Source organism: Mixophyes fleayi, chromosome 4 (genome assembly GCF_038048845.1).
Source record: "Mixophyes fleayi isolate aMixFle1 chromosome 4, aMixFle1.hap1, whole genome shotgun sequence".
NCBI lineage: Eukaryota > Metazoa > Chordata > Amphibia > Anura > Limnodynastidae > Mixophyes > Mixophyes fleayi.
The window spans coordinates 55,586,314-55,605,254 of record NC_134405.1 but is presented as its reverse complement, the minus strand read 5'-3'; the positions used below and the strand labels follow the sequence as shown (position 1 = coordinate 55,605,254).

The following is an 18,941-nucleotide window of genomic DNA, read 5'->3' as shown; positions in this document are numbered from 1 at the left end:
AGAATAGTGTTCCAGAGATGTGGAAAAGAACACTTTTATAGAGCTGGGTGTTGAGCAAAGTAATGTTATATAGAGCTAGATGTGGAATAAAACAATGTTATAGCGGTAGATATGGAGTAGAACAGTGTTATAGAGGTAGATATGGAGTAGAACAGTGTTATAGAATTAGATGTAGAGTATAACAGTATTATAGAGCTAGATGTGAAGTAGAATATTGCTATAAAGCTATAGTAGGTGTGGAATAGAGCAGTGTAATATAGCTAGGTGTCGAGTAGAACAGTGTTATAGAGGTAGATATGGAGTAGAACAGTGTTATAGAGGTAGATATGGAGTAGAACAGTGTTATAGAGGTAGATATGGAGTAGAACAGTGTTATAGAACTAGATGTAGAGTATAACAGTATTATAGTGCTAGAGGTGAAGCAGAATACTGTTACAGAGCTAGCTGTGGAATTTCAACAGTGTCATAAAGCTATATGTGGTGCAGAATAGTGTTATAGAGCTAGATGTGTAAAATAACAGTATTACAGAGCTAGACATGGGGTAATGCAGTGTTGCAGAGCTACGTGTACAATAGAACAGTGTTATAGATGTTGATGTGGAGTAAAACAGGATTAGATGTGAATTGCAACAGTAGAACTGTGTCATAGAGCTGTAGTGTAGAGTAGAACTGTGTCATAGAGCTGTAGTGTAGAGTAGAACTGTGTCATAGAGCTGTAGTGTAGAGTAGAACTGTGTCATAGAGCTGTAGTGTAGAGTAGAACTGTTGCATATGAACAATAGAAAAATGTTATAGAGGAGTAGAACAACATTATAAAGCAATATGTGGAGTAGAATAGTGTTATAGAGCTCGATATAGAGTAGAACAATGTTAGAGACATAGGGTGCAGTAGAAAAAAGTGTTATAGAGCTCGGTGTGGAGTAGAAGGATGTTACAAAGATAGTTGAGGTGTAAAACAGCCTTATAGAATATAGTTTGGAGCAGAACAGCGATAAACAGCTAGATGAGGCATAGAAGAGAATCATAGAGCTGATGTGTAGAGTTCTAGACATAAAGTAAACCACTGTTGGAGAGCTCGATGGGCAGTAGAACAATGTTAGAGAGGTAGATATGGATTAGATCAGCATTACAGAGCTACATTATAGAGCTAATTGTGGAGTAGAATAGAGTTATAGGTTTAGTGAAGTAGAATAGAGTTAATCTTGTGATACAGATGCACTTTGTGTATTTCATATACCGTTTACACACTATTTGTCATAGCAGACAGAGCTTCTGGCATACTACAGCTAAAGCGCTCTGTGATGTGGTTGGTTTGGGAAGGACTGCACTTTACCTGGTTACACGAGTTTATATCCACCCCATTCCTCAGATGGTCCAGTGCTTTGTCCAGGTTTCCAGCCCTGGCTGCCCGCAGGAAGCTGGTTGCTGCATCAGCCTAGAGGAACAGATAGGTAACATTAGGGGAGATAACTGTGCCCTCCTGCCATGGAGTTATAAAGGCGTAGTGAGAAGTATTACAACACGCAAACATATACACTCATAAATATACACTGAAAGAAAGGAGATAGTAAAAGGATATTTAAATAAACCTATCGTAAGGTCCAGCTTGTCACATCAGGAAACTGAAGCAATGATTAACCTGGGATGAAGTATAATTTAAGAACTTACATGATTACAACGGAAAAGTACATAATAAGGTAAAATAGGGTATGAGAAGATGAGGATGTTGTGTTACCGGCAACAACTCATTAGTGAAAACATTGTGTGAACTTTGAGATACAGAATTGTTCTGTAAATGATCAGAACACATCATAGAACTGATAGTACCGTGCAATGACTCTAACACTGGTCTAATACTTCATGCATTCAGATAACCTAAATATTAAAGTGCAGCTTATCATCAGAACTGATAACTACAGGGCTTTCAGCTACCAAGAAAGATCTGTACATCTACGCTCATGCAATGCTGTCCATACATAGAGTCAAAGAGGCACATTTCTTACAGTGGAGCCAAAGGTAACTGCATAACAGGTTGTTTGAGAGCAAATACAGTCTAAATTCCCTAACACACACAGACAGACGGAACCAGACAGACAAACAGACTAGGGTCAATTTGTTACACAGGGGTGTTGTTAGGGAAAGGACTGAGGATGTGGGTGGGTTAGCACTTTAGATGTGCTAGACATACCACTGGGGGATGTGATACGCCCCAACGTGATGCGGCCACTACCCCACTGTGATATAACCACACTCCTCCTTTTTTGCACACTTTCCTGGGGAGCTCAGTTAAAATGTTGGGTGATATGAATTTATCATGTGTGGAGAACTTTATGGAATAGCTGGACAGGGCTTGAATGACAGAAGTCCTGCAGGCACAATTGCAGAAAAATAATGACTTGTTTTCTGGCACTATACTAATGTTGTCTACCTTCTATATCTAATTAGCTGCTCCCACTGCACTAATCCTGTGATTAGAGGGCTGAGTTACACAGGTCCAGTATACTGGTTCCTATGAGCAGTGGGAGCCGGTTATAATTAATGAGTCCCTTGGTAAGTGATGGAGGTTTGCTGCTCTACTTCTGCCTTTCACCAAATATTCATGTCATGCTCTCTGTAAGGATATGCTGGACACATCTGACATTTATATAGCAAACAAAAGTATCCTGCTCTGGAAATGTCTACCAATCCCACTGTCCTGCAAATATAATGGCTTCTGCTGTACTCAGACATATACTTTCAAGGGTTCCAAACACCAGTAATTCTCCCTTCAGAAGTCTATTATGACAGATTTAGCCCCAGGACTACAGTTTAGTGCCGCTTTCACCCTGACCCACTATCTATAAATGTACTCTTTGTTTACAGAATGCATGGGAGGTGTCCTGCGTACAGGCTGTGTTTATACGAGGATGGATATCTATCACATATAGTTTGATAAATAGGCCCCATAATGTGTCTGGTATGTAGAACGCTGTTGAAGGGGTGTAGTCTGTGTTTATTGAATCGGTTTAATTAGAGTGCATTGAGCATTGGTTTTGCTTTTTATTACAGCCAGTATATCTAACTATTTGCCAGATATATACCTTATATAAAAATGGGTTTATAGACAGAGGAAGGCTGGGGTGGGGGCCATCTGTTCCCCGGGCTGGTCCCATAGTGGGCTACCTTGGGCTGGTTCACTGGGCCAACTGCATTTTTTTCCCTTAAAATAGGCTGCTGAATTGTGTCTTGCCCCCCCAGACTAAAATTTGCCAGCCCTCCCCTGTTTATAGATCAGTTTGTCAACAGGGGCCACAACATGTGTGTAGTTTAAAAGCTGTATTCTGGTTGTACCTGAGTGCAGTGACTGTGTACAAGGAGACACCTTATACAGAAATCCAATAATAGAAGTAAACGCCTGTATGACATGTGTTAATGTAAGGTAAATGCAGTGCTGGGTGGTGTAAGAAGCTGTAGTATGTCAGTCGCAGACATCCAATCTGTGCACATTAGTGTACTGTAAGCATGATGTGACATTGTAGTGAGGTGCCAATGTATTGTGGTTGAGATTTAGGCCATCCAGGGTCACTGGGCGGGGAGAGGGGCACAGTGACAACCTGAGGAGGGTGGAGGGTGGGTGGCATTAAAGAGTCTGCCACAGCCGCTGCCCCTCACTCTTCCCAGCTTGCTTGGACACAGGACAGCAGGTGTCTAGCAGCATGGCCATAAATAAAGTCCCTGGGGGCCCCCAAAGTGATGTTGGGATTGTGAAGCATTAATCCCCCTTCCCGCTCCCTCCCTCCCCCCGTATCCCCCCCACCGCCCACTCCCTCTTGTTACTCACAGGCCGTGCCCGGTGCCTGCCCGCCCGCTCTGCCATTCTGCTGCATACAGACAGCACCCCCTCCCTCCCGTCTCACACACTGCGTCCCTCCCCCCGTCCTTACACTGCTGTCTCCCCCCGTCCTCCTTTCTTTCCTCTCCCCCTCCCGGCACCGTGCCCATGGTCTGCCCGACCGGGCGCTGGGGGCAGGTGGCACATATTAACCGGGAACCCATTGACTGACACTGACTATTCACGCATTGGTGAACTATGCATAGTAGTATTATCATCACATTTAAAAGGTAGGGAAGGGTCTGATCCCTGTACATTGGGAGGGAAGATGAGTGTGCAGATCAGCATTTGTATCTGTGTGCATGGTGTACTGTACAGATGTACAGCAACTTGAACATATAACGTGTATATTTTATATGATGTGTGACTACAGAGCAGTCAGTGTAGTTTTATTCTCTCACTCTCTCTCTCCCTCTCCCTATCCCCCCCCTCTCTCTCTCTCTCCCTATCCCCCCTCTCTCACTCTCTCTCCCTATCCCCCCCTCTCTCAATTTCTCTCCCTGTCCCCCCCCTCTCTCTCTCTCTCCCTCCCCCTCTCTCTCTCTCTCCCTATCCCCCCTCTCTCTCTCTCCCCCCCCTCTCTCTCTCTCTCCCCCTATCCCCCCCTCTCTCTCTCTCCCCCCTCTCTCTCCCTATCCCCTCCTCTCTCTTCCCCCTCTCTCTCTCACTCTCCAGGATGGAGTAGCAAAACAGACAACATGGGGCAAATGTATCAATCTGAGAGTTTTCCGGCGGGTTTGAAAAGTGGAGATGTTGCCTATAGCAACCAATCAGATTCTAGCTATTATTTTGTAGAATGTACTAAATTAATGATAGCTAAAATCTGATTGGTTTCTGAAACCCGCTGGAAAACTCTCAGCTTGATACATTTACCCCCATAACTTTCTGCAGTTATCTTATCTGTTTTGAATCACCATGGAGCAATGGTACTGTGCATATGTAAATGAAGAGAGATTATTAACATGCTAATAAACAAACTGAATAGGCCTATATAGTAACCTAATAGAAAGTATATATACAATACATATTCAAGAAGTAAATCTATTGAAAACTGATGAGATTTAATGCAATATCAGAAGTAAACAAAATAATGAAATGGCCTATTTAGTAAGACAAGCACTATAACAGTCATGTGAAACAATGGTGGATAATATCAAAGAGGTTAAATACCATAAGAAGAGGTTTGGTTGTAATGCAATAACGGTATTTTGTGAACAATGCAATACTGACCACCAACAGAGACATTTAAAAAAAAATATTATTAAAAAATATTCCCGAACTGCAAAAGTGTAAACCGTAGCGTTAATACTCCTTTGTGATGTCACGTACCTACTTTAACTCATTTGCATCCAGTTTTACTATAAAGCACACGGAATTGTTGGCGAATATGGCATTGTTAATGGGATCATTTATGGGGGTGCAAAAGTTTGACTAGCACGATGAGGAGTGATGAGGGACAAGACCATTTTTTGCTAAGTGAAGGATAGATGCACATGCAAATATTTAATGTTGCAAGGCAGGATTATTTAAATTATATAAAATAATGGAGAGGGACATTTCCAGGGATGTTCCGATTTGTAGGAGGGTGTAAAGCCTTTCCTTGTGGGTGCACTTCAACCAATACAATAAAAACACAAATGTTTAACATAATAAATACAGTTCCAATGTGCCCTTACTCTAATCATTAATGTAACTGTAAATTATGCAGTATTAGTTTAAATAATGAAAGGTGTGGTCCTAACGTGGCAGTAGGTTGGAATTTGATGTGACAGTTTTAGTGTTTGTGACTTTCATTTTATGGAACATTCGCCTCCCCCGCAAAACTAGGCACATATCGATTTTATGGGGACGTTTCTAAAGACAGAAGTTGGCTTGTTCACATAAACAAGCATTACAAGTCTGCAGTAGTTCATCAATGAGCCCTAATCCGTAATAGCCCAGACGAATATTATCATAAACCATATTTACTAATATAGTTTCAGTAAACAATCTATATTGGTCCAGCCAGACTGCAAATGTAAAGAGTGCTTAGTGGCTATATGATCCAACCACACAGCAATGAGGGTCAGGGGATCAGAGGCTTGTTGTCTTGTGTGAAGGGTAGTAATAGGGTAACCTAGGGAGGTTAAGTGAGTGGTTGAGGAATTTTATAATCTGAGGTGGGTTTTCAGAGAACTCTCGACGTTTCGAAGACAAGATGAAAGTCTTACTGTGTGAGGGAGGGAATCCCACAAAGTGGTGGCAGCCTGAAAAAAGTTGTGTAACTGGGAATGGGAGCACTTATATGGATGAGAGACATATGACGAGTAGAACAACATAATTTGCCAAAATAGTATAAACCAGTAATACATATGGGATAATGCACTCACTAATATAAATTATATGTATGTTAGAAGTCACTAAGTTCTGTGACACATAAAAGCTGTAGGCTGAGTGTTTTATACAGACACATAAATCTGAGGTGGCTTCTAATATCTGTAATCATTTCCAGTAAGGAGTGAATTATGCCGTATAATACACCAGATTTCATAATGAAAAAGTGATGACTACAACTAAATAATGGGATAAGTCAAATCAACTCAGTCAAACTCTTGTTGAGGTTGCTCTACTACTACTTAAGTTCCACCACACATTTTTAAATTCAATCAGTACCACATCTCTCACTTTGTCTAGGCAAAAGAGGGCCCTAGAGTTGGGCAACACACATTGCAATATCCTGCAAGTGAGGTAGGGGGGTGTCTGAGTGACCCCAACTTTAAAAAATACTATTTGGCAGCAAACTTGCCCAGTGTGTCCAATGGCACCCCCTCTTCAAACGTAAAAGGCTGGACTACTATTGAAGCAGAGAGAATAACATCTCCAACTCTCTCCTCCCTTCTCAGGCTCCCGAAACACCAGTGTCCTCCATTCGGCAACAGCCATCCCACCCTCTCACTCTCAATATGGGACTCCTCCATCAAATCATTCTCCTTGGCATCTTTCCCACCTCCCATTCTACCAGTTTGGGTTAATCCTACTTCCACAGGTGGGAAAACATTTCTTAACGACCTAGCATCCACCTAGACCTTTCCCGATCTAGAAATGAAAATTGCTAACCCCACCACGTATATTTGTCACAGCTTCAAACTTAACTTCTTTTACTCCATGTAAATTAATTTAACTGGTTTCTAAGCATATTTGACGTCTTCTGCCTCTGATATGCTTCTTACAAAGGTCTAGTATCTACTTTACATTCAGCACTTTCAAACACTAACATCCCTTTCTCACAACAATATGTTCATATAAAGGCTCTCATAAATTAGCCAAAAACTCTGGAATAGGATGAATGGCCGGACATCTGGAACAATATTCCCAGCAGCTCAATTTGTCTAAAAATAAAACAAAATGCGTATAAGCTTTGATACTAACAGGTTCTTAAAATGTATCCTTCAGGCTTAGACAAATGTTGGAGAGGTTGTCCTACAGGCTCCTGCACAACTGGTGAGAGTGCCCCAAACTAACTCAATTCTAGAACAGCATCAGAAATCTTGAAATCACCATTACCCATTACTAGCCATCCTCTCCCTATTCCTAATCTTACCACTACCCGGCACCAAAACAAATCATTTTTGCTGCCACTGGTCAGTGGGTGACCGACTGGAAACCATCCACTTCTTCCTGACACCAATATAGTCTTAATAGGTCATGGCAGTGTTCTCCCCAGAAATTTTTGCCAACCGGGTGGCATTAAGAAGCAGCCGAATGGCATTAAGAAGCAGCAGGGTGGGGACTGTTGTAATACTTTGCAATTTTAATGAAAAATGTTGGAGGTTATTTCCCAAACCTGCCAGGACAGGTCCCACTGGTGGTCAGTAGTCTAAAACACTGCTGGCTGTAATGCTCAATTAGTGCCTGTTATACTAGGAGAAACAATGGTTTATTCTATTATAATAGGACTCTGTTGGGCTCCAAGAGCCGGGTGGCAAGTAAAAACATCTGGGTGGAGCACCCGGGAAATAGGTGCTGGGGAGAACACTGATTATGGCATATTGACCAGAATTAATATATGGCCTACCTCATTAACAGATCAGTTCAATCTTTTTGCAAAATTTGGAAATCCTGGGCCACACACTACCCAACAAATTACAGAGCTTCTCAGTCAATGCATATTGTGCCTGGCATCCTTCTGACTTTTTTATAATATGACTCCTACCCCAACCCCCTACTTCACAGCTCCCATACCCTGGTTTATCACAAAATTTTGGTTTACAATAACGTTGCATTTATTAGACAATGTATCAATTAGCACATTATAGAGCTGATGCTGACTGAGTGCTACGCTAGTCTGTGTATCATCATCATTATTTATATAGCGCCACTAATTCCGCAGCTGTGCAGAGAACTCAGCCCCTGCCCCATTGGAGCTTACAGTCTAAATTCCCTCATACACACACACACACTGACAGACAGAGACTAGGGTCAATTTAGAGAGCAGCCAAGTAAGCTACCAGTATGTTTTTGGAGTGTGGGAGGAAACCGGAGCACCCGGAGGAAGCCCACGCAAACACGGGGAGAACATACAAACTCCACACAGATAAGGCCATGGTCGGGAATCGAACTCATGACCCAAGTGCTGCCCACATGGCATGGCATATCGTACGTGAAATCGATCTGTGCGTGCCCAGTAAGTGGGAACATGCATATGTGCCCATGCGGTTTTGCGTGATTCTGTCACTTACCCCATCTTGCGCCTGGAGAGGCGAGACGGGCGTTGTAATGTAGGCCGAGTAAAGTAAAGGTGGGTACGTGTAATTGCAAATGGCAACAGACAGGAGTAGGTGCAAATAGCGGGTGATGATGATAGTGGTCTCTGGCACTAGTGAAATGCTTGTAATTCCCATCTTGTGATTACACCGCTGAAGCTGCATTCTACGTCGCTTGGATATATTATGGTTTTGTGTATGTGTTTAGGCAAAGAAATGTTTCATTTTGTTTGTGTTTTACATGAGAGTGGAAGTTGTTTCAGTTGTATTAGAGACTTTGTTTTACTTTTTATTGATGCCTACTAGGGAATGTGTTTGTTGACCATAAAACAAATGTATACAAACAATAGGATGTGTGTGTCTCTGGTGTAAACATAGGCTACTGGGCAGAGCTACACAAATCTAAATATGGGTAAGTCTCAGCATATGGGCGTAAATACACAATTTTTTACGCCCCTCTTTTTTTTAAGTGTAAATTACACCCATTTTGTGGCCAACTCTGCATCAGCCCTTTGTGTGTAATGTTTGTTCTTGTACTGTCTTGTGAACGTTTGATAAGACACACCTAGATGAACAGGATAATTAGGAATAGGGTTCTTTTAGTGTCATACCTTATTGAGCTTAAAAATATAAGGGGGAGGAGGGATTAAGGCAATAACAATCTACAGGTCATATGGGTCTCCTGATCTTTTTATTTTACAATTATGGGAGAATTACATTTTTGGGGGTGAGAGGTCTATTATCTGTAAAACAACAATATGTTACAGTGGTAAGAATGCATGATAATGTAAGGGGTCTAACACTATATTGTTTCAGAAAATGAAAGCGCTATACTGAATATTTAGTAACATATACATACAGGACATTATTAGAGAAACGGGTATACATGTAAATACAAGAGTGCTTGTGTTAGTGGTATGTTAGAGTTCACTGCTGTAATATAGTACAGTAATAGGCACAAACTAAACCACTGATGGGTCACCTGAGGCCCGAGGAACATTTACCTGCAGCCCCCAGCTCCTTCCTTCCGGGTCCCATTGGTCCTTTTCTCTGCTTTACGTCCTGTCACCTCCAGCTCTTATTTCTGCTTTCTGCTCCTCCCAGTTCCACCTGCAGCTTCTGCTCTTATTGGATAAAAGCTGGAGCAGCGTGTGAATCTTGGCGGGTCATAAAGCAGAAGCAAGACTCAATTTGATTCGCTAAATTCGACATTGCGTTACCTCCTCCTCCCGATGCAGAGAGGTCCTCCAGCACCAGCAGCATTATACAGTGAATAATCGGAGACCTTCAATATGATAGATCAGAGACCATAAACATGATAGATAAGAGACCATAAACATGATAGATCAGAGACCTTCAACATGATAGATCAGAGACCATCAACATGCTAGATCAGAGACCTTCAAGATAATAGATCAGAGACCTTCAAAATGCTAGATCAGAGACCTTCAAGATGATAGATCAGAGACCATTAACATGATAGATTAGAGACCATCAACATGATAGATCAGAGACCTTCAACATGCTAGATCAGAGACTTTCAAGATGATAGATCAGAAACCTTCAACATGATAGATTAGAGACCATCAACATGATATATTAGAGACCATCAACATGATAGATCAGAGACCATCAACATGATAGATCAGAGACCTTCAACATGATAGATCAGAGACCATCAACATGATAGATCAGAGACCTTTAACATGCTAGATCAGAGACCTTTAACATGCTGGATCAGAGACCTTCAAGATGATAGATCAGAGACCTTCAAAATGCTAGATCAGAGACCTTCAAGATGATAGATCGGAGACCTTCAACATGATAGATCAGAGACCATTAACATGATAGATTAGAGACCATCAACATGATAGATCAGAGACCTTCAACATGCTAGATCAGAGACCTTCAAGATGATAGATCAGAGACCTTCAACATACTAGATCAGATACCTTCAAGATGATAGATCAGAGACCTTCAACATGATAGATCAGAGACCATCAATATGATAGATCAGAGACCTTCAACATGCTAGATCAGAGACCTTCAAGATGATAGATCAGAGACCTTCAACATACTAGATCAGATACCTTCAAGATGATAGATCAGAGACCTTCAACATGATAGATCAGAGACCATCAATATGATAGATGAGAGACCTTCAACATGATAGATCAGAGACCATTAACGTGATAGATTAAAGACCATCAACATGATAGATCAGAGAGCTTCAACATGCTAGATCAGAGATCTTAAAGATAATAGATCAGAGACCTTCAACATGATAGATCAGAGACCATCAACATGATAGATTAGAGACCATCAACATGATATATCAGAGAATCAATCGCCCCCCCCCCCCCCCTAACAGGGGCTTGCTGCTGACGGCTGCACACTATGTGCAGGTTCGTTCAGCAGTGACACAATCAGAGCGGCCGGGCAGCACACCTTCCCTGCTGAGTGGACCTGCACATAGTGTGCAGCCGCCGGCAGCCTCAGAAGTCAGAAAGGGGGCGGGGCCTAAATCGCCCCGGGTACAAAAATTTCCTAGATTCGCCTAACATCCTAATAAATGTATTTTATGGAGAGAAAAAAATGAAAAAGATTTTTGTTTTTAAAGTTTCCTCAATAATGACTATCATCATCACCATAATCATCACCATTTATTTATATAGCGCCACTAATTCCACAGCACTGTACAGAGAACTCATTCACATCAATCCCTTTCCAATTGGAGCTTACAGTCTAAATTTCCTAACACACACACACACAGACATATAGAGAGACTAGGGTCAATTTGATAGCAGCCAATTAACCTACCAGTATGTTTTTGGAGTTTGGGAGGAAACCAGAGCACTAGGAGGAAACCCACGCAAACACAGGGAGAACATACAAACTCCACACAGATAAGGCCATGGGGGTAAATGTATGAACCTCCGGATTCTTTATCTCCGGCGAGTTCAGCGTCTTCAGTGCTTAAATTTAAAACTTCACTTTACAAGGCAGCGCCGCTTTAAATTTAAGCGCTGAAGACGCTGAACTCGCCGGAGATGAAGAATCCGGAGGTTCATACATTTACCCCATGGTCGGCAATTGAACTCATGATCCCAGTACTGTGATGGGCCTGATTCATTAAGGAAAGTTAAGAAAAAAATTTAATACGTTTTCTTACTCAAGTTTTTTGGACAAAACCGTGCTGCAATGCAAGGGGTGCAAATGAGTTTATTGTTTTGCACATGAGGAAAATACTGGCTGTTTTTTCATGTAGGACACAAATACTTGATAGTTTATTTGTACACTGAAATTTAGGGGTATATTTACTAAACGGCGGGTTTGAAAAAGTGGAAATGTTGCCTATAACAACCAATCAGATTCTAGCTGTCATTTATTTAGTGCATTCTACAAAAGCTAGAATATGATTGGTTGCTATAGGTAACATCTCCGCTTCTTCAAACCCGCAGTTTAGTAAATCTAGCCCTTAGTCCGGCGATTCCCAAACTGTGCGCCGCGGCTCCCAGGGGTGCCGCGGCGCTGTCACTGGGGTGCCGCGGGCCAGACATAAAAACAAAACACAGAAACTTACCAATCCGCCGGGCGCCGGGACCCAGCAGCCTCCTCTCTCCCGCAGCTGTCACTGAATATCGACGTCAGTAACAAGCTGCAGGAAAGAGGAGGTTGCTGGGTCCCGGCGGATTGGTAAGTTTATGTGTTTTGGTTTTTTTTATGGCTGGCGCCAGGCGCGGGGCAGAGTGAGAGGGATCGTGGCAGAGGAGGGGGACAGAGGATGGTGACAGGGGGACAGAGGAGGAGAGCAGAGGATGGTGACAGCGGGACAGAGGTTGGTGACAGCGGGACAGAGGAGGAGAGCAGAGGATGTTGACAGCGGGACAGAGGTTGGTGACAGGATGGTATCAGCGGGACAGAGGAGGAGAGCAGAGGATGGTGACAGCGGGACAGAGGAGGAGAGCAGAGGATGGTGACAGCGGGACAGAGGAGGAGAGCAGAGGATGGTGACAGTGGGACAGAGGTTGGTGACAGGATGGTGACAGCGGGACAGAGGAGGAGAGCAGAGGAGGGGGACAGAGGATGGTGACAGCGGGACAGAGGAGGGTGACAGCGGGACAGAGGAGGGGGACAGCGGGACAGAGGAGGAGAGCAGAGGATGGTGACAGCGGGACAGAGGAGGAGAGCAGAGGATGGTGACAGTGGGACAGAGGTTGGTGACAGGATGGTGACAGCGGGACAGAGGAGGAGAGCAGAGGAGGGGGACAGCGGGACAGAGGAGGGAGACAGAGGGTGGTGACAGCGGGACAGAGGAGGGGGACAGCGGGACAGAGGAGGAGAGCAGAGGATTGTTAACAGCAGGGCAGAGGAAGGGGACAGAGAGCAGAGGAGGGGGGCAGAGGATGGGGACAGAGAGCAGAGAATGGAGACAGAGAGCAGAGGATGGGGACAGCAGGGCAGAGAAGGGGGACAGAGAGCAGAGGAGGGTCACAGTGGGGCAGAGGAGAGGCACAGCGGGGCAGAGGAGGGGGACACAGCGTGAGAGGGGCAGTGGAGGGGGACACAGCGTGAGAGGGCAGAGGAGGGGACAGCGTGTGAGAGGGCAGAGGAGGGGACAGCGTGTGAGAGGGCAGAGGAGGGGACATTGTGAGAGAGGGCAGATGAGGGGGGACAGCATGACAGAGGGGGCAGTGTGAGAGAGGGCAGTGTGTCTGGATGCAGAGGGGGCAGTGTGTCTGGATGCAGAGGGGGCAGAGTGCCTGAGGGCAGAGTGTCTGGATGCAGAGGGGGCATTTTTGCATACAACTAAATAAGTATTTCTGTCCTGACCTAAATACTTATTACAATTTTTTTGACCCAACTACTTCTAAAACAGGACTGCTCAGTAATTATTTTGGAGGGGTGCCTTGAAAAAATTTGGAGACTCTAAGGGTGCCGCGAACTGCAAAAGTTTGGGAACCACTGCCTTAGTCCTTTAATAAATAAACCCATAAGAACCTAATTGTGCCTAAATATTATGCTATGGTATTTTCAAATGCGTCCCTGCCCCTGAATTTCATTTTACATATTAAGACACCTTCTGTGATGAATGCAATAGAGTCAGGTAGACCATTCATTGCTTTGATCATTTTCTGACACTAGCCATAAATCCACATATATAAAGTAAAAGAAAAATGAAGGTATTTGCCAATGCTGCCTGATTAATCTTAATATCATTTGAATATTGCACATTCTAATTTCTTTCATAACTGTTAAGGAACAGCATATTAATCATGAATAAACACAATTATAATACTTTTTCACAACAACAACCAAACAGCTGACCTGCCAGTTAAAATGACTCTCATTAAAAAGGTAAAAAACAACAACTATTTACCATTAGTTATCTGTCGGTATCTGTGACATATGTGTATTTCACTCTGCAGTGTCATAGTGACCCCACCCTTAGTTCTGTTCATGTGTGATAAGAGTACGCTGGTAATCAGAACAAACCCCATTTTCCATCCATACAGATCACGCAACAACTTATATCAATTTTAAATAGTCTACAAACGTTTTCTTTAACCTCACTGTAACATCCAGTGTGTATACAGTACTGGCAGTACAAGCACATTGGCACACGTACCATCCTGTCACCCACCCTGTCACTCGGTGCCTCTAATATCCCCAATGGCCAGTTTGTGCCAGGTAGATGCCAAAGAATAAAACAACAAACTGAGATTACATTGAAGTCTTCCTTCTGTATAAGACACAATAGCTGACTCTCAGTGCCTGCTGCTGTACTTCCAGGAGATTATAAAACACAGGGAAGTAATCTGACTCTAATCTCATTTAAGGTGTTTGCTTACTAAGGTGTTAAGTACTGTAATGTGGTAGGTAGATTGTGCTGCCAGGTACCCAACCTCACCGCATATCCTTTAATCCCATGGATAAACTATATTTAGTAAGGCACGGGGTTCCACTAAACAATGTGGAACAAATATAATAGGAACGACAAACTAAATAGTTTAAGCTTGATTCATAGCGACTCTGCCAAAAAACTACAAAAGCACTGATGTTACGTTTTAAAGTTTATTTAACTTTTTGGATGAGTGAATACATAGTAATTAGTGACCACACACTCAGTCACATGTTCAGTGGAATCTGGCCTGGTACCCAGTGTGTCACACCACCATTCACACCTGTCATTGCTAGACAATACCACTCACCTTAATGAACATAGTGACACAGAGAGTGGGGCTGTCCGCCTCCCGTTGCTTTGTCTCTCAGCGTCTCCCCTGATCCTTCTGTCTGTAATAAGCAAGAGCCTCTTTGCTATCTCTGACTGCAGCCTTTCTCACTATCTACCAGACCAGACAGTGCTTAGTCCCTGCCCTTCTATCCTCCTAAATAAGTTTCTTGTCTGTCTACCTCCACTGCCATTCTGTACAATTGTGACAGTCAGCACACGGATATAAACTAGCCGGTCAGTGGTTATATAGTCACAGCTGAGCAAGGTATAGCCATGACACAGATGATACCCGCAGTGAGGATGCTGGGTTAAGTTAGTGCATACACTTCTGTCCAAAATACTTGATTATCAGACTTAGGGGCTGATGCAGAGATGGTTGCAAAATGGGAATAAGTTACTCTAAAAAAGAAAGAAAAAGTAGCATATTTCTGGCCTTATACATCTATCATGAGATGCATCCGCATCAGCAGCATATGCGCCTGGTTTAGGAAAAGTCATCATCAGCAAATATTATATTTGCACCTGCCCTATAGCAGGTACAAAAGATACGTCTCCTAGCAAACCGGTTATTTCCCGTTCTCTATCTGTCATGTGTATCTTTAACACTGTCAAAATGAGGAACTCCATAATTGACATGAAGGATTTGTGGTTTTACTGCTTGTATTATCCTTATTCCCTTGTGGTTTTATTTGATTTACTGACAGTTTAGGATATGCTTAAATACTCTCCAGTTGCTTTTTTATTTCTTTTTAGATTAAAAACAGTACAAGTCACATCTGTCAGTTTAGCAACACTCGGAGACCAAAGTTGTAATTCTGCCCTTGGCTTTAGGTTGAATTCACCTCTGTCTGTCTCTCATGGTGGGCTGCTGGCCGGTCTGTACTTCTGGAACTGGCCTGTTACTAGGACCATGGACCAGCGGTTCCCAAAGTGTGCGCGCGGCTCCCAGGGGTGCCGCGGCGCTGTCACAGTGGTGCCGCTGGCAAGCCAGAGGAAAAACAAACAAAACATAAACTTACCAATCCGCGCGGTGCCGGGACCCAGCATCCTCCTCTCTCACGCAGCTGTCACTGAATATCGTCATTCAGTGACAAGCTGCGTGAGAGAGGAGGAGCTACTCTGCACCCGCTGCCGCTCTGGCTGGCCGTGGCAGAGGGGGCAGAGTGAGAGGGAGCGTGACAGAGAGCAGATGAGGGGGACAGCGTGAGAGGGCAGAGGAGGGGAACAGCGTGACAGAGGGCAAAGGGTGTAGCGTGAAAGGGGGCAGCGTGAGAGGAGGCAGTGTGAGAGGGCAGAGGGGGCAGTGTGTCTGGATGCAGAGGGGGCAGAGTGTCTGGATGCAGAGAGGGCAGAGTGTCTGGATGCAAATGGGGCAGAGTGTCTGGATGCAGAGGGGCATTTATGCATACAAATAAATAAGTATTTCTGTCCTGACCTAAATACTTATTACCTTTTTTTGACCCAACTACTTCTAAAACAGGACTGCTCAGTAATTATTTTGAAGGGGTGCCTTGAAAAAATTATGGAGACTCTAAGGGTGCCGCGAACTGCAAAAGTTTGGGAACCACTGCCATGGACAATGCATCTGTTTTGGAATCACGGCTGCACTCTGCCAGTCGTCTTACTTTGTTTCAAGAGATTTCGGTCAATATGAGAATGGAGTGTTACATGTCAGTTAGGTTCGGAATACAAGACTTCTGACTCATGGGGGCATATTCAATTAGGATTCCGGTCCGCGGACCGGAATCGTAATTGAATATGCCCCATTAAGTCTTTACTGTGTCTCTTGGCTCTACCAACACCTCTACCAATGCCTCATAGTATTGTAGTGTTTTCCGTTTTTACCTCACAGGCGTTGAAGGGTACAAGACTTATTTACTAAACTGCGGGTTTGAAACAGTGGAGATGTTTCCTATAGCAACCAATCAGATTCTAGTTATCATTTATTTAGCACATTCTACAAAATGACAGCTAGAATCTGATTGGTTGCTATAGGCAACATCTCCACTTTTTCACTCCCGCAGTTTAGTAAAATATACCCCTGTTTCTAGGCTCTTCCTTATGTGTCAGGAAATTACATATGTTTCCTTTATGCCTCACAGCTAATCAAAGGCACAACATATAACCTCAACTTTCTTTCTCTGACCCCTATTAAAGACCTAAACCCCTTTTTCGCTGGATTTAGGGCTTTGCCTGAAGCAAACATGGGGAACCCTATTCATCATGGACTGCAGTGGTATCGCCATCTCAGGATAGTGATAGCCAGGGGGACTCACAGGGAAAAATGCTTTATTTTCTCATTTGTTCCTGTTTTTTTTTCTTTTTTCTATTTATTTCTATTTTATTTAAAAGTAACATTATTATTTTTTTTTATTGAATCTGGCACTGGAAGCCCAAAAGCCCAAGTCCTAGCTCCCAATGCACATGTACAAGTCAGAAAGCTGACTCACACAGACGCCGATGGACTTGTACCGGCCTGGTGAGTCCTCTTACCACTGCCAGCTAGTATCACTTGAGGAGCTGAGCATCGCTCACCTGGCCCGTCCACCTTTAAGTGATAAGTAGGACGAAAGAAGATTTTCTATCGCTGCGATAAGTAGCGATAGAAAATCTTTATTAACATTAGGTGCCCAAATGCGTCCAACTGTAAATTAATAGACCCTTAATTTGTCTTTCAGCTTTGCCTTCTATTTATTTTTTACACATACAGTATACCGGTTCAAATTCTGTGCTGCAATTTCTTAATGGCCGCCTCTTTTTCTCTTTGAGATGCCCACAATCCCCTCCTGCCTTCGCTTGGCAACACTGTGCCACCAGCACCACACACAAGCCGTTCTCAGCTCTCATTCATCAACAACGTATAACATTAACAGTTCCTAATAACTACATGCATATTATTTGTTTTGAATTTAATAAGGGTCCAGTTTACCCTGGTACAATATCCTGACTTGTCAATTTGATCCCTGTCTCTTCATGTGTCCACCTTGGTCTTATTACTGATGTCATTCTAACACATAAACATATTTATAACATTATACAATATTGGAATTATGTGCTATATACAAAAAAGGATCGATTTTAGACTTATGATGGGTGGTTCTGGGCTAGTGGCAATGTGATCAAACAATTGTTTTACTGCATTTGTTATACAAAATATACTAAGAGGGACTTTTATCTCCTGAGTGATTATCAAGGGAAACTTCAGTTAACTAGGTCAACTCAATCATTATTGTCTTGTGGTTATGATTTAATCTACTTCATTTTAAATATTGTTGGTGGTTTTTTTCTTCAGGACCCAGTAACATTTTCTCTTTGAAATCATGTGAGTAGAGAATGTTTGTAGAAGGCATTCACTGACAACAGTGTATCTACCCATAATCCTTCAGTCCCGGGACTCAGTAGATTAGTAAATACAATGGCAAAGCTGGGTCATAATGATAGAAGGGAGTGTTCAGGCACTATAACTAGTTAAGCCTAGGCCTAGCTAGTAGCTGACCACAATGTACACAAATAGGTGGGGGATTTTCCTGTCAACTTGGAACTAATTGCAAATTCCATAATATTGCTGTAGACTGAGGGTCTCATTTACCGCTGCACGTAATTCAATATTTTGCGTAACATTTCCACACTGCATGTGTGCACCAAATATGCCTACACTATCAATTGCACTATCTAGCCGCTTCTGATTGGCTGATTTCATTTTGATCCCTCCAGTTGATAGTACTTTAATCCTAAAGTGTTGCAGCTATACTATATCAAATTGTCGCTGTCTATTCCCATTACTTGACATTTCAATCATTTATGTCATATGCAAACAGTGGGCAAAGGAGGGGATGCCCCTTATATCACACACCTTGCTGCTGCGGGTCATTGATTGACGTGAACACATTAGATTGTTGCTGGTTGGGCGCTCGTTCCTCCTGGCTTCTTGTCAGCTCCCACCTCAGTCCCGTCCTTGTATTAGGCCTTTTGTATGTTCTCTACTACTTTTTATGATTGTTCTGTACCGTGCCTATTACCTCTTACATGTTATGCTTATGTTTTTGTATTATTACAGTTATGCTTCTTAAATTCTTTGTATTTTGCATGTTGG

At 43.0% G+C, this 18,941-nt stretch overlaps 1 protein-coding gene and 1 long non-coding RNA gene across 9 annotated transcripts in view; one reads left to right on the top strand and one right to left on the bottom strand.

The window, feature by feature from the left end:
- ANK1 (ankyrin 1) overlaps positions 1 to 18,941 on the bottom strand; it is a 174,130-nt gene that overhangs the window by 85,261 nt on the left and 69,928 nt on the right. For 4 of the 8 annotated variants that reach the window (XR_012691194.1, XM_075207083.1, XM_075207085.1 and 1 more), the window contains exon 3: positions 1,334 to 1,435. Coding sequence is in view for 5 of the 8 variants with exons in the window: in XM_075207083.1 (XP_075063184.1) it covers positions 1,334 to 1,435 (102 nt within the window). In the remaining 3 variants the exon portion in view is untranslated. Of the gene's footprint in view, positions 1 to 1,333; positions 1,436 to 3,820; positions 3,884 to 9,617; positions 9,766 to 14,825; positions 14,968 to 18,941 lie in introns of those variants that run through there. The other 4 variants (XM_075207090.1, XM_075207089.1, XM_075207088.1 and 1 more) reach the window with 3 other exon arrangements.
- Positions 1 to 18,941, top strand: part of LOC142151445 (uncharacterized) — a 404,300-nt gene that overhangs the window by 329,815 nt on the left and 55,544 nt on the right. The gene's annotated exons all lie outside the window — the stretch shown is intronic.